This window comes from Marmota monax, unplaced genomic scaffold (genome assembly GCF_021218885.2).
Source record: "Marmota monax isolate L192 unplaced genomic scaffold, Marmota_monax_Labrador192_F-V1.1 WCK01_AAM20220418_F8-fsc00016, whole genome shotgun sequence".
Taxonomy (NCBI): Eukaryota; Metazoa; Chordata; class Mammalia; order Rodentia; family Sciuridae; genus Marmota; species Marmota monax.
The window spans coordinates 12,022,463-12,036,235 of NW_026695209.1; the positions used below are offsets into that span (position 1 = coordinate 12,022,463).

The window sequence follows — 13,773 nt, forward strand, 5'->3', positions numbered from 1 at the left end:
TCTGATATTGTGTGAATGTAGGAATATGTAACATCAAATCCCACCATTATGTACAACATAATCCCATTATGCACAAACTTAAAAATATGGGGGAAAAGGGTGACGAGGACCTAAAAATACATCACAAAAAGTAAACAGATAAGGAAGCAAGATCTGAACAATCAAAATACACTTACCCCTTCAGATGGAATAAGAGTTCAGAAACAGTAAATTGGAAGCTATAGACACAAAAAGCAATTGGGAAGTCGTGTACTGGAGAAAGGACACTTCATAAAATACTTACAGAAAATGTGGTAAGATCTGAGAGTAAAAACTATGAATTCCAGGGTAAAACATTCAAAGAAGTACTGAGAGTACCTCAAGGAGATTCTGATGGGAACACAAGTATTATTCATACTCTTAGTGGAACATGTGCAAAGGATTTTTAACATTAGATCTCTAAGGAAAAGTATAAGAAATGTGAGCTTTAAGCCAGAGTGAATAACCACAGAGTAATTCTGCACAAGGTTGTCTTCTTGGTCTAACAGTACAGTAACCCTGGTGGAATTCACCAACCAAGAGAGGTGAAGACGGACAGAGTGTGTTTGAATACTAGATAATTTGGATATCTGAACTCAGATTTCACTAACCTTAATTATGAAGTACCTAACAAAAGAATAGGTATAAGCAAGGAAAAAGCCAAAGTATAAGCAAGAATCAAAGTCATAGAACAAGAAGATCTTCATATCCACCAAGAAGGGATTGTTCTGCATGATTAGCTGTCAAAAATTTAAGCCAAGTCTGCCTAAAAGAAAGGAGGAAAACAAGTGTGCATGCACACGCCCGCACACACACACCATACACATATACATACACACACATACATAAGATATATAAATGTAGCTATACATATATACACTTACATACTATAACACATACACATACACCCAGAAAAAGGTGTAACAGAAAGAAATATACTCAAAGCTTAGTACATTCAGAATGTAAGGAAAACATATATCAAAGAGATAATGATCTTCATGGGATGCTGGGAGTTAGGTTTCAAAAACAGCAAAAGCAAATTCAGTTCAGGAATCTTATGGGGAGATTTTCCAGATGAAACTAAAATAAAAGAGAAGACAGATCAACCTCAGAGGGAGGGTTCACAGGCCCAAACAATTGCACAGCAGTGCTGGTAGCCATCATGGCACAAAAATGAGTTACCATACAAAGTGTTCATTCATTGCAGCAATGACAAAGGACAAACTGGAGCTCCAAAGGAAAATGCAACTTAAGAGTTTTCATGGACAAAAATGAAGGACACTTACTGGTCCAAATTGCCACATCATAAACTTCTAAATAGTCTAGGAGGAAAGTAGACCTCAAATGCCATATTATGTGATAGACAATTTGCAATGAGTGGAATTTTGTCACCTCAGATATTATATACTTGGAGCCAGATTATTCTCTTGAGTAATTTCTTCCAACTTAGTTTAAATTAAGAGAGCTGTCTGCAGTCAACTGGCCTTCAATGACTAGCATCCTGATGGAAGTGAAATTAACATAATTGTCTGAGCTAAGTTTCTGCTACAATCTTTGGTAACAAGGTAACAGACTAGTGTTAATCATATGTATCCTAACAATGCCCTGAAATCTAAAATTAAGGCACGTGTCTGAAATGTAAAATTAAGGTATGTGCAATTCAACATGTGAAGCATGTTATTCACTCTGGCTTAAAGCTCACATTTCTTATACTTTTCCTTAGAGATCTAATGTTAAAAATCCTTTGCACATAATAAATGATTACAGGCTTCAGATTAGAATCAAAACTCTGTTCAGGCATAGAATGACATGCTTGTAGCTAAGACGATACAAAATAAGAAGCTGGGAAATGAGTTATCTTCTTTATGTGACTAGCAATTACAGGGCAAAATACTCTGATTTCTAAGTATAACTTGTCAAATTTTACATTAAAAAGGGGATGTCATATGGAAGCTTAGTATTTCCATGGATTTTGGCAGCAAAGTGGGGGAGCACCTATATTAAAGTTCAGAAGCATGTCTTCGTTATTAATACTGCATGACTAGAATATCTTGAACCTTAATCTCATTGCATATTATGTTACGATGAACTTTATTGGGCTGTAAGAGTATCCATAATTTGAAAATAGGAAAAAAGAAACAGAAGAGAATTTTAAGCATGGGATTTCTCTCTGTGTTCTACGTATTCTACGTATAACTAAATCTGGTAAGGTTCGTGTCAGAGCCTGTGATGACAATCTAAATAGTCCACTGGTGTTCCAAGAAAAAAATTAAGGAACAAACGGTTGATATTTGGAGAATGGCCTAATGAGGGTAGGAACAGGGTTGCCCTAAAAGTACTGACTTCTCTTTCAAGGAGGCCAGTAAAATACTTTAAATAACCAAAGTTTTAATAGTTAAACCTAATGAATAAAGAATAAGTAGTATAGGATACTGAGGAGAAAGTTTATACTCCTGTTCACAGTTTGCCATGTGATAGAACTTTATCAGAGTAATGTCTTTTTAATTTCTCCACCATTAACCCATTACTTTACCACTACTCCTTATGACAAATGATCTTTGAATCTAAGAAAAAGAACTAGATATGTAAGACTGGATCTCTCAAGAACCACTTTGTAGCTCTTCCTGACAAAATTCTGATCTTATATTGGAAAATGAAAGCAACTCAAATTTTGCAATAAATTCCAATTTATCAATAACACAGATAATATTGGGACTCCCACAAGTTTATCTTGGTTTCCTGTTTCTTTGTTGACATGGAATACATATGAGAAAAAGTCCTATTCATTCACCTCCTAAATTCCCATCACTAAACTTTATGGTAACTTACGTCTCCTCTTCAGCTTTCATTTGGAAGGCATCTTCTAACCAATCTAATAATTTGTGTGTAAACTCGCTCACATCTTGCTGTGGAAAGAAAAAAGTCTTGTTGATATTTTAGCCTACTAATAAAAATAATAACTTTTGCAACATAAAACCTATAGCCAGTCACTGAAATGTATAATACCAACTCCACATAAAAGTATCACCAATTCCAATGAACACTGGTAATTTAACATTTAAGGGTATGAAATCATAACTTGAGGGAAAAAACACAATCATTGTTACTAGGTTTCAATATAGGAGAAAAAAATACATATGTGTGTATGGATGTATACACACACACACACACACACACACACATAAAAGCATGCCCAATGGAACTCCGAAGTGAGTCTTTGTAAAATGAAACTCATATTACCAAAGGTTCTTCATTTTATAAAGCATCTTAGAAATAAGAACTTGTGCTTCTTAAGAAATCCGTTTTTTAATTCAACTAATACATACAACTTTTTAAAGCCACAGCCACCTGTACTAGAAGACTTGTTTACTTCAAGAAATTAAGTCCAACTAACCACTAACTCCTCACCAGAGTTCATGATCCTATGAACTTCAAACTGATACTCCATTCAGATCCAGTACATATGTCAATTTTGACACCTCTTTCTTTGATCCTTGCTTTCCTAACATAGAAAAGTAAGAAAAAGTAGTGGCAGATGTACTAATCAACCACCATAACTCTTTGAACAACATGAGCTGGAAGACAGAGGAACAGGTCCACAAAGAACATAAGGGAAGAAAATAAAACAACCCTACTAAGACTGCACAAAAACAGATGAATCAGCACAGGCCACCTGCCTTTACTTATCTAAACAGCCCTAACTATAAAATGGACCATATATATTTTTCCAGCTAGACTTTTTGAAGAGAGTCTAGGTCAATATACTGACCTGAAAAATACTGGCACTAACATCTAGAAGTTAACTGCTTAAGTAAATTGCTCCAGAAACACAGTTAGAGAAGGCTAGCTACACTAGCACAAAAATCCAGTTTCATACATTCACATCATATACAGTGGCCCACCAAATTATATAATTGTTTAAAACCTCAGAATAAGGAATATGGGTCTTTGTAGGTATAATTAAGACAAGAATCTCAAGATGAGATAATGGTGGTAAGAGTAGATTCTAAATCATTGGATTTTTAGAATGGATATTCCTGGGAGAAACAGAAGACCAGACACAGACCCTCCAGATAAAAGGACATTCAAAGACAGACAGAAACTGAAGCTATCCTGCTACAACCCAAGGGACACCAGGAGTCACCAGGAATTGATAATTGGTAGAGGCAAGGAAGGATTTCCCCCTAGAACTGCTGCAGGGTACATGGCTCTGCCAGAACCTTTATTTGGGATCTCCGGCCTCTACAATGAAATAACAATTTTCCTTTTTCTTTCTTTCTTTTCTTTTCTTTTCTTTTTTTTTTTTTTTTTTTTTTTAAGCCACTGGTTTCTGGTGATTTGTTAGAGCGGTCCTAGGAAACTAATCTAACCCTTAAAACAATGTCCATAATTTTCTATAACTTATCTTGACGATTACATTAACAAGGAATGAAAAAGGTTCCTATTTTTCTCAAGTCTTTTGGTAGAAGTTAATCCCCTTTTTAGCAATCAATCTAACTTTCACCAAAAGAAAATAAAACTAGATCTTTATTATTTCATTATTAGTACTTGTAAACTAAAACAAAAGAATGATTAAAATTGATAGTACTACTGCATACCCAAAAGGTCTCCCATAAAGACCCTTAAATATTTCAAAATATGTAATTTAAACATTTAGGAAGAATGTAAAATTCAAGTATATATTCACTTTTTCAAAATAAGGATGATGTACATGTCACTATAGATGTATTCCACTTAGTCATTATATATACTTCAGAGTCAAGAGTTTAAGGGAACAGAAGAGAATCAAACCTTTATCAACTTGAACTGATATGCCTCTACTTTAAAAGAGATAAAAGAATCAACAGCAAGAAAACTAGTCAGTCAACTCAAAGCAAAAACATTCATACTGCAGCATTCAGGAGCATGTAACAGCAGAGCTAACTGTTTCCATTTGGACTCTTAACTCAAACTGGAAAAGCCCCAACTATGTATGGCTCAAAAAGTGTGTATGCTGTGTCATCTTTAAATATGAAAAGACACTCAAATACCACTACATATCTGTGGAAAGCATCAACAAAGAAGGAAGTAAACAAGTAAACAAGGAAAACAAGGGAAAAAGTTAATTCCAGATAAAAAAGAATTTAACAGAATTAATCTGTAAAGTGTCAAAATGTAACTATATATTAAGAGTCACTGGAGAAGAAAGTATACATACTAAAAAAGAAAAGAATGCAACTGAAATAAAGGAATGAATGAATACATAAGTAAAAAATATTCAGAAGAAGTGTCCTTAAAATGGAGGTTTGGGATCAGATCCAGCCATTTCTTTTGGCTTCTGTGTTATGCACATGTAACATGATAGTACATAACACAGATGAAATAATGCTGAACCAAACAGGCAGGGGGCCATCGTTAGAAATGGTTTCAAAAAAGAAAAAAAATCAACAGAAGAAAACTGGATGTGAGACCCTTTCTGTCTGCTGATAATTGCCATACAAGGTGTTATTTTAAAAAGATGGAGAGGGTGTCAACAGGCCAAGCTGGCAGGCAGACTAGAAACACAGTAACAGAATTTCTCAGAGCCTGTCTCCAAATTCCCTTTCCACACATTGACACAGAGATAGATCCAAGGACTATAAAAAGTACACTACAAAAAAAAAAAAAAATGTGGCTTTTTAAGCCTCTTCTCAAATATTATTTCATCATTTGCCCTTTGCTTCAGCACTAGTACCTTTTTCAACGCTCATTATCCCTACCACCTTTTCATTCCTTTTGGTTTTCCTTAATTGCTCTGACTTCTCAATGTGAGAAAATATTGGTTTTTTACAGATATTTCATATTTCTACATGAAAAATCCTCAATAGTATTTTTAACAAATGGATAAATAGCTACTATGATAACACTATTTACACAATGAAACACAAAAAAAAAGTCAAGTTCTTTCAAAAACATTTTCTGAGTAAAGAAAAATTACCTCCTAACAGCAAAAACAGCAACATCAAAAGCATTATACTATACTGACACTGGGTTGTCACAAATTTGTTGAGATTATTTTAATCACAAGTGAACATTCTTCATTTTATCCACTGTTTTCCCTTATCATCTTCAATTATAATATAAATCACAACTTCACTTTTCTTGACACTTCCAAGATCACTTTCCTTTGGTTAATTTAAAAGTAAATCTTCCAAATAAACCATGTTTTAAATAACTCCAGGTTATTTGTAATAAAGCTGAACAACCAATTCTAAATTATTACATATTCTAGTAAAAACTGCTGAAGGACAGATCAGCTTAAATAAAACAGTACAAGAAATCTACCTGCTGTGAGTCATTTGACTTGAAGGCATCCTTAAGAATTTCAACTGCTCTTGATGGATCAACGTATTTCCTTTTGGTACCAACAAGAAGTGCAAATAGATATCTCAGCTCACACATAAAAGGCAAATTCCGATGTTCCTATTGGGGAAAAAAATAATAAGAATCTAAAACCTTAGTGAAGATTAGCAAAATCTTTATAAGTAAACAAATATGTTAATACTAACCAAAATTAGACTAACTAATAAAGATCAGGCATAAATCCAGCATTCTCTATCATATTGAAAGAACAGTTTTGTTACCATCTATAGGACTCAAAAGAGCCACGCATGTAACAGCAGAGGGCCTAGGCTAGGCTCATGATTTCAGAATAAATGCCACATATTCATAGCAAATCATGTAATTACCCAGCCAAGAATATCCTCCTCATTCAAGTCTGTTTATTATAATCCTTCCCATTCATCTAGGCCCAGCTGGTGATGGCAAGAGTAACAGTAACAGCCAGCATTCAATGAGTGCTCACTACATGCCAGGCGCTGCTCTGAGTGCTTTTCCCCAATACAAGCAAATAAGCAAAACCCCCTTCCCTCCTCTACGAAGCCTTTCTAGATGCTTCCAAATTAACAATTCCTGCAAATTCCATTATCTACTGAAATGAACACCCTCCACTACAAATCACCATTGCCACTGCTGTGTGATGACCCTAATTATTATACTACTGTTAGAACCCTTATTAGCAATTTAATAAATATTGTTATTCACATTTATTATTTTATATTTTATAAAATTGCTATACTTATTTTATAACTGAATTACTAAGTATCATGTTTAATATGATTTAATTGTAATAATAATTTTTATTTAATTTTTTAATAAGTACAGTATTAACCTAATGATTAATTTAAGTCAGACTTTTATATGAGGTTAATATATTACCCTCCTGGCAGTCCTTGAAATCTTACTTTCATTCTATATAAGATTCTAAGCTTCTCAAAGATTTCAATATCTCTTCCACAGTTTGCTGCTATACATAGCAAGCATTTAATTCTCACTGATTAAACCAAATCTTCCATGAAAAATAAAAAATACTATCATTCACTAACAATTTTTCTTAAAACTTTTATTTTGTTTGTTTATTTTCTTATGTAGTGCTAAGGATTGAACCCAATGATGCACACATGCTAGGTAGTGCTATACCACTGAACTACAACTGCAGCCCCAGTCACTAACGATTCATTGTTAAACAAGATGAAAGCATGTAATTCACATAAGGTAGTAAAATGAATCATAATAGGTAAGACAAACAATTGTTATAATATTTAGTTCTTGAAGTAGCAATTTTAATACATAAAGCTTGAATATACTACTTAAATCTAAAAAAAAAAAAAAATTCTATGTTTACATAAGAACATTCCAACATTACAAAATTATAGGGGTGTATCTTTCTATAGGTACTGCCCAGAATAATATAATTCATATGGAAATAACTGCTCTCCAGATTGCAATTAAAAAAAAAAAAAACTTCTAAAAAAATAGGTAAAAGGGAATAAAATTCATTCCAAATACTTATCTCTTCATCCAAAAACTACACACCATTAAATTAATCACAAAGTACACTAATTTTGACATAAAAGTGTTAAGTTCTGAGGAACATAGTTTTCATTTAAATATAATAAATTTCATCAACAATAAAGACTAAGAAAACCAATCCATGGTTTGTCTCTGATACTTGCTAATTTCTCATCAACTACCCTATATAAGTAAGTTTGAAAAAAAAAAATTTATTGAATTGAAACAAAATTATTTCCCAAAAAACCCTTAGTTTTCTGACGTTAATTTCTTCATCTTTCAGTGATATCTGGATATCTTTTATCATGAAGCATTTACTCAAGACAAATCAGTTTTTAAATGACATTTCTTATCAAGTCATAAAGAAAGCAATGATTTTTGAAAATTTAGAGAAATTCTGCTGAGGAGCTTATCTGGAAAGTAAAATAGTTTTAACATTGAAAAATTTTTGTCTCAGTCAATTCCTACAGCTAGAAAATCCTTCTCAAGTTTCAAAAGGCAAAAATATAAATGAAGTCAAGAGCAGCTAATTTGGTAAATTATGAAAATATCAATAGAAACCAATTGAACACAACTTTTAGCCTTCGTTTTTTTTTTAAACAGGTTTCTTAAATCATGACTGATGTATAGCTCTGTACATTATCAAGCAGAGAAATCTCCAAGCTTCATTCATGTATGTGTTCATGAAATCATGGCCACAATTTCAAGACAGTACACCTGCCTATCCATCACCCTCCAAAATTTCTTCATCCCTGTCATTCCCTCATCAATTCCATGTGAACAGAGTCATTTCTATTTCACAGGAATTTATACACATGAAACTAAATGCTATAATATTTGTTTTAGGCATGTTTCTTTCAATCAGCTAATTATTTTGAGCCTCATCCATATGATTGTTTGCATTAGTAATTCAATACGTTTTCCTGCTGTGTAGTATTAAATTATGGGGATATTTATCACAACTAATTGATCTATCAGCCTCTTCAACTGCTAGAGATACTGATATGTTTCGGTGTGGATATATATTCTTCCATTTTCCTTTAATGAAAACCTGAAGGGAAATGAGTGGGTTGTATGGCTGATAGCTATCAAACTGTTTTCCATGGAGTTCTAGCTCTGCATTCTATCAACACTTGAATTTGAGCTATCTTATATTTTTGTTTCTTCAAGTGGGTACACAGTGGCATCTGCAGCTTATTCTGTATTTTTTTTAATGACTAGCAATGTTGATTATTTATTTCATGTAGTTTTCTACTCTCTGCATATTTTTATCATGAAGCATTTATTCAAATATTTTCCTCAAAAAAGTAATCAATAATTATTGGTTTTATAAATTATTTTTCTCCCACTCTGTGGCATGCCTTTTCATTTTGCATAAATCTTTCAAAACTTAAAATTAATTTTGATGCCAATTTATCTTTTTTTTTTCTTTTAGGATAAATGCCTTCGTATTGTTCTACTTAAAAAAACCATTGCTTAATCTAAGGACATTAAAATTTTACCCTGTTTTTGTCAAGAATTTTTTTAGTTTTCAGTGGACACAACATCTTTATTTTATTTTTATGTGGTGCTGAGGATCAAACCCAGAGCCCCACCCATGCCAGGCAAGTGTGCTACCGCTTGAGCCACATCCCCAGCCCCATTGTTAAGAATTTTTATGGCTTAAGTTCTTATTTTTAAGAATACAATATGCTCCACTATGGATTATTTTAGGGTCAGGTAAAAATTGAAAATCATTTATTTTATGTTATTTGTGGAAAATACGTATTTTTTTCTCAGTAAATTATTCTGGTAACTTTGACTAACATCTATTTACCTCGTGGGTGGGTCTATTTCCAGGCTTCATTCCGCTCCACTGATCTATGTATTATATTCTGGCCAATAGCACAGTATGCTGATAAGTAATCCTTCCAATATTTTTTGACTTTTATAAATTGTTACTGCTTTTATATATATTGAAATTTCCATACATATCTAGAATCAATCAGCTAATTTCTATAAAAAAAGGATGATGGGATTATGACTGAGCTTACATGACATCTATAGATTAATCTCTCAGGATAACTGATACGGTAACAATATTGAATCCTCCAATTCATGAACATGGTATGTTCTTTTATTCATTTAATTTTTCTCAGCAATATTCTGGCATTTTAAGTTCACAGGTCTTTCCTATTCATATTTTGGCAAATTTCTCCCTAAGTTTTTCATATTTCACATATCACTGTACAGAAGTATTTTTTTAATTTAAATTTCCAATTTTATGTTACTGGTACACAAAAATACAAATGATTTTGTATGTTGACCTTGTACTGTTTGACTTTATTTCTTGTTCTTGGTAAGAAAAATATATATTTTCTTTTTTTGTAAAGTACTTAGAATTTTCAACATAAATAATCCAACCATATAGACAGTTTTGATTTCTTACTTCCCATCTCCATGCCCATTTCTTTTCTTGTTGTATGGCACTGGTTCAGAATTCCAGTCCAAAATTTAAAGTGTTGAAGACTGACATCATGATTGTTGGAAGAAAAGCATTCAGTTTCACCATTAAGTATTATATTACATGTAGATTTTTTTTTTTTTTTGTAATTGGGCTTTATCAGGAGGAGGAAGTTCTTTTCTTCTTCCTAGTTTTAGGTAGACTGCATCATAAGTAAGTGTTAGCTTTTGTCAAATCCTTTTTCTTCATCTATTGAGAAGATTGTATCATTTTCCTTCCTCAATCTGTTAATATGGTGAATTAAATTGACTGATTTTTAAGTAGAAAAACCAATTTTGCATTCCCATATAAACCCCACTTTCTCATGAGATATTATACTTTACATATACTGCAGGATTCAATTTGCCAAAACGCTGCCACTTTTTTCCATATTCATGAACAATACTGATCTCAGTTTTCTCTTCCTAAAATATATTTTTCTCTTCCTAAAATATATTTTACTTTTGATTTCAGGATAATACTAGGCTCCCATAATCTGTTGGGAAGCTTTATCTCTTCTTCAGTTTTCTGTAAAACTTTATAGAGAACTGGTATGTCACTAGTAAGATTATTTAGCTGTTACCAATGATTGAACCTAGGGGTGCTTAATCACTGAGCCACATCCTTGTGCATTTTTTATTTTGAAACAGGATCTCACTAAATTGCTTAGGGCCTCACTAGGTTGGTGAGGCTGGGTTTGAACTCGGAGATCCTCCTATCTCAGCCTCCCAAACTGCTGGGATTAGGCATGTACCATAGTACTCTCGGCAATTGTGAGATTTTTTTCAGTATGATATAGGGTTATCCCATGCTTTTCATTTCTTCATCAGCAAATTTCAATGGATTGTGGCGTTCGAGGTCCTTCTCTTGTTGATAGTAATGCATTATTGTGTGTTTTATATGGATGATGTAATGACATCCTACTTTTCCATTCCTTATATTTGTCATTTACATATTATTCTGCCTTGTTCTTACTCAGTCTATCTAAAAGCTCATCAACTTTACCAATCTTCTCAAAAAGCAGCTTTGGATTCTTTAATTTTTTTCTACTGTTTTTCTGAAAGAGTGATTTCTACTCTTTTATTATTTTCTTTTACATTGAACTTGTAAAACACTCAGTCCCTGTTACTTTGTCATAGTTAAAGACAGGAAATCCCAGAATGCCTCCTTTTTTTTTGTAAAATTAAGGAACACAGTATTGAACTCAACTAAGCACCTTCCCTTCTCTTATAATGATTACCTTCACATGGTGAAAAGTGAGGAAAACATTGTTTATTTGGAAACATTTGCCCTAAATCAAGACATAAATAATATAGGCTAAAAATTAGTAAGCTTTTAGCTCCTTGCACAATAATTTCCACTAAATATTAAGGAGTTAAGTATACTTGTTTTCTCAACATTTAATGTTTTACCATCAGTTTGTAACATTTTTTTGCCAAAAGAGCACTGAAGTGGAGAAGAATGATTGCACTGAGAATCTATATTATTTTTTGGTCACCTCATGATTACCTTATAGTTCAAATGAAAATGAATGTATAATACAGTTTCAATTTCTGTAAGCAATAGGCATATCCACCTAAAGTATTATCTGATTTCCAAATACACTAATGATCTTTTCTTCTCACTTAAGATATACATAATATTTGTGGCAAGCTTTAATAGCCAACAAAAGAAATCCTCTTAGCAATGCACACAAATGACATCTTTCTGATTTGATTAAATTAATTCTAAGTGTATTCATATCTTAACATTTGTTTTCAAGCTCACTGTAGTAGTAGTAAACTTTTTATGAATTAGAAACAAATTCACTATTAAATAAAAAGTGACAAAAGTTACACTGACACCTTTTTAAAACAGTCTTTAATCACCTCAAGTGAATGTAACAAAAATCAGTAATTAATAACTACCTATAATTATCACATTTGCTTCAAAGGTAGCAAATTGTAGTGTGTCCTGTTGTCATGCCAAATTAAAAAATAACTTCATTTATGGAACCATCTTATATAAATTAGTGTCTTTCAGAGAATGAAGTAAGTATTTCAACTCTCTAAGCCAAAGAGACACCAAAGATTCTGATCCTTCCATTGCAAGAAGCAAACTTCTCTAGAAAGAGGCTGAACACACATTTTCCCACCATGTGCTGAACAGGTTCATAACCTCACAACTAGCTCTGGTATGTAACATGGATATAATGATTACTGCTTATATAAGATTACAAACCAACATCATCTTACTATGAAAATAAATTAAAGCTCTGTAAACTATAAAATCCAGGAAATAAAAGGTACAGAAGACATGCAAAAATAAATTAGTGGAAATAATAATTCTAAACAACTCTATACAAATTATATGTATATATACTTCAAGTGAAACATGAGAGCTGTTAATATTAACAAACAACTGTGATAAAGGGAGGCAATAGTTACATGTAAAAACTGTTAATGACAGACAGGTTTGCTTAATTTCTCTGGCAGTGTGATCATTTGCCAAGTGGTCTTAATTCCCTGTTCAAAATTATTTATCAGGCTGACACTTTACAGCCCAGAGATGACAGCCTGAAAAGTTGGCTGTAAATCAAGTTCTATTCCCCCTAGTGTACATAACAAATGTTTCACATACTTTGCAGGAAAAGTGGTTTTAAAAATTAAACACTAAAAGGAAAACATAATTTATTAATTTATAACTACCACAACAGTTCACACAAAGTTCAGCACTTTACTGAAGTCTAAAACTTTACCTTCTCTGCCTAAATCCAGTGCATTTCAGGACTAGGGACTCTTTATAGCAAGATCACTAAAGCCCAGCACTTAAGCATATCATCACCACAGTCAATATTCTGTCTATTAAATATGAATGTCTGCTTGCAAATCAGTCCTATTTTTTTAATTTCTATTTTTAAAAAAATTACTATCAACTCATAATTGCTAATACCTAATACACTTACTGTATAACAGGCACTTTTATGCCTTTTATATGTTTTACCTCATTTAATCCCCAGAGCAACTCCATGAAATAACTACTGTTATTATTACACTCTGTAGAGGAAAGTGCACAGAGAGAACAAGTGACTTGCCTTAGGTCCACAGCTAGAAGCCAGGCAAGGTAACTCCAATATCATGTTCTCTTATTTTGTATTGCCTAATATTAACTTCAAAAAACAAACAAAAAAAAGAAAGTAAAGATTTGTACTGCAAAGTTTAAATTTTATTTTTTAAAGAACTCAAAACAACTGAAAAGAAAATGATTTTCACACAATTTTTCAGGAAAAAACTGATGAAAGATCTTAAATTATCAATTATACCCTATTAAGAAATTTGACAATCTGAAAAATTAGAAAAAGTTAATAAACTGACCCAAAAAATTGGCATTTAACTGTTGACGTATAGGTGAAGAAAAAGTCATAT

General features: G+C 32.5%; 1 protein-coding gene across 4 annotated transcripts in view; it reads right to left on the reverse strand.

The window, feature by feature from the left end:
• Usp25 (ubiquitin specific peptidase 25) overlaps nt 1–13,773 on the reverse strand; it is a 136,432-nt gene that overhangs the window by 64,732 nt on the left and 57,927 nt on the right. For 3 of the 4 annotated variants that reach the window (XM_046430476.2, XM_046430475.2, XM_046430477.2), the window contains exons 7-8: nt 6,322–6,459; nt 2,848–2,924 (exon numbers count right to left, since the gene is read on the reverse strand). In XM_046430476.2, the coding sequence (XP_046286432.1) occupies nt 2,848–2,924; nt 6,322–6,459 (215 nt within the window). Of the gene's footprint in view, nt 1–2,847; nt 2,925–6,321; nt 6,460–13,442; nt 13,518–13,773 lie in introns of all 4 variants that reach the window. The other variant, XM_046430478.2, reaches the window with a different exon arrangement.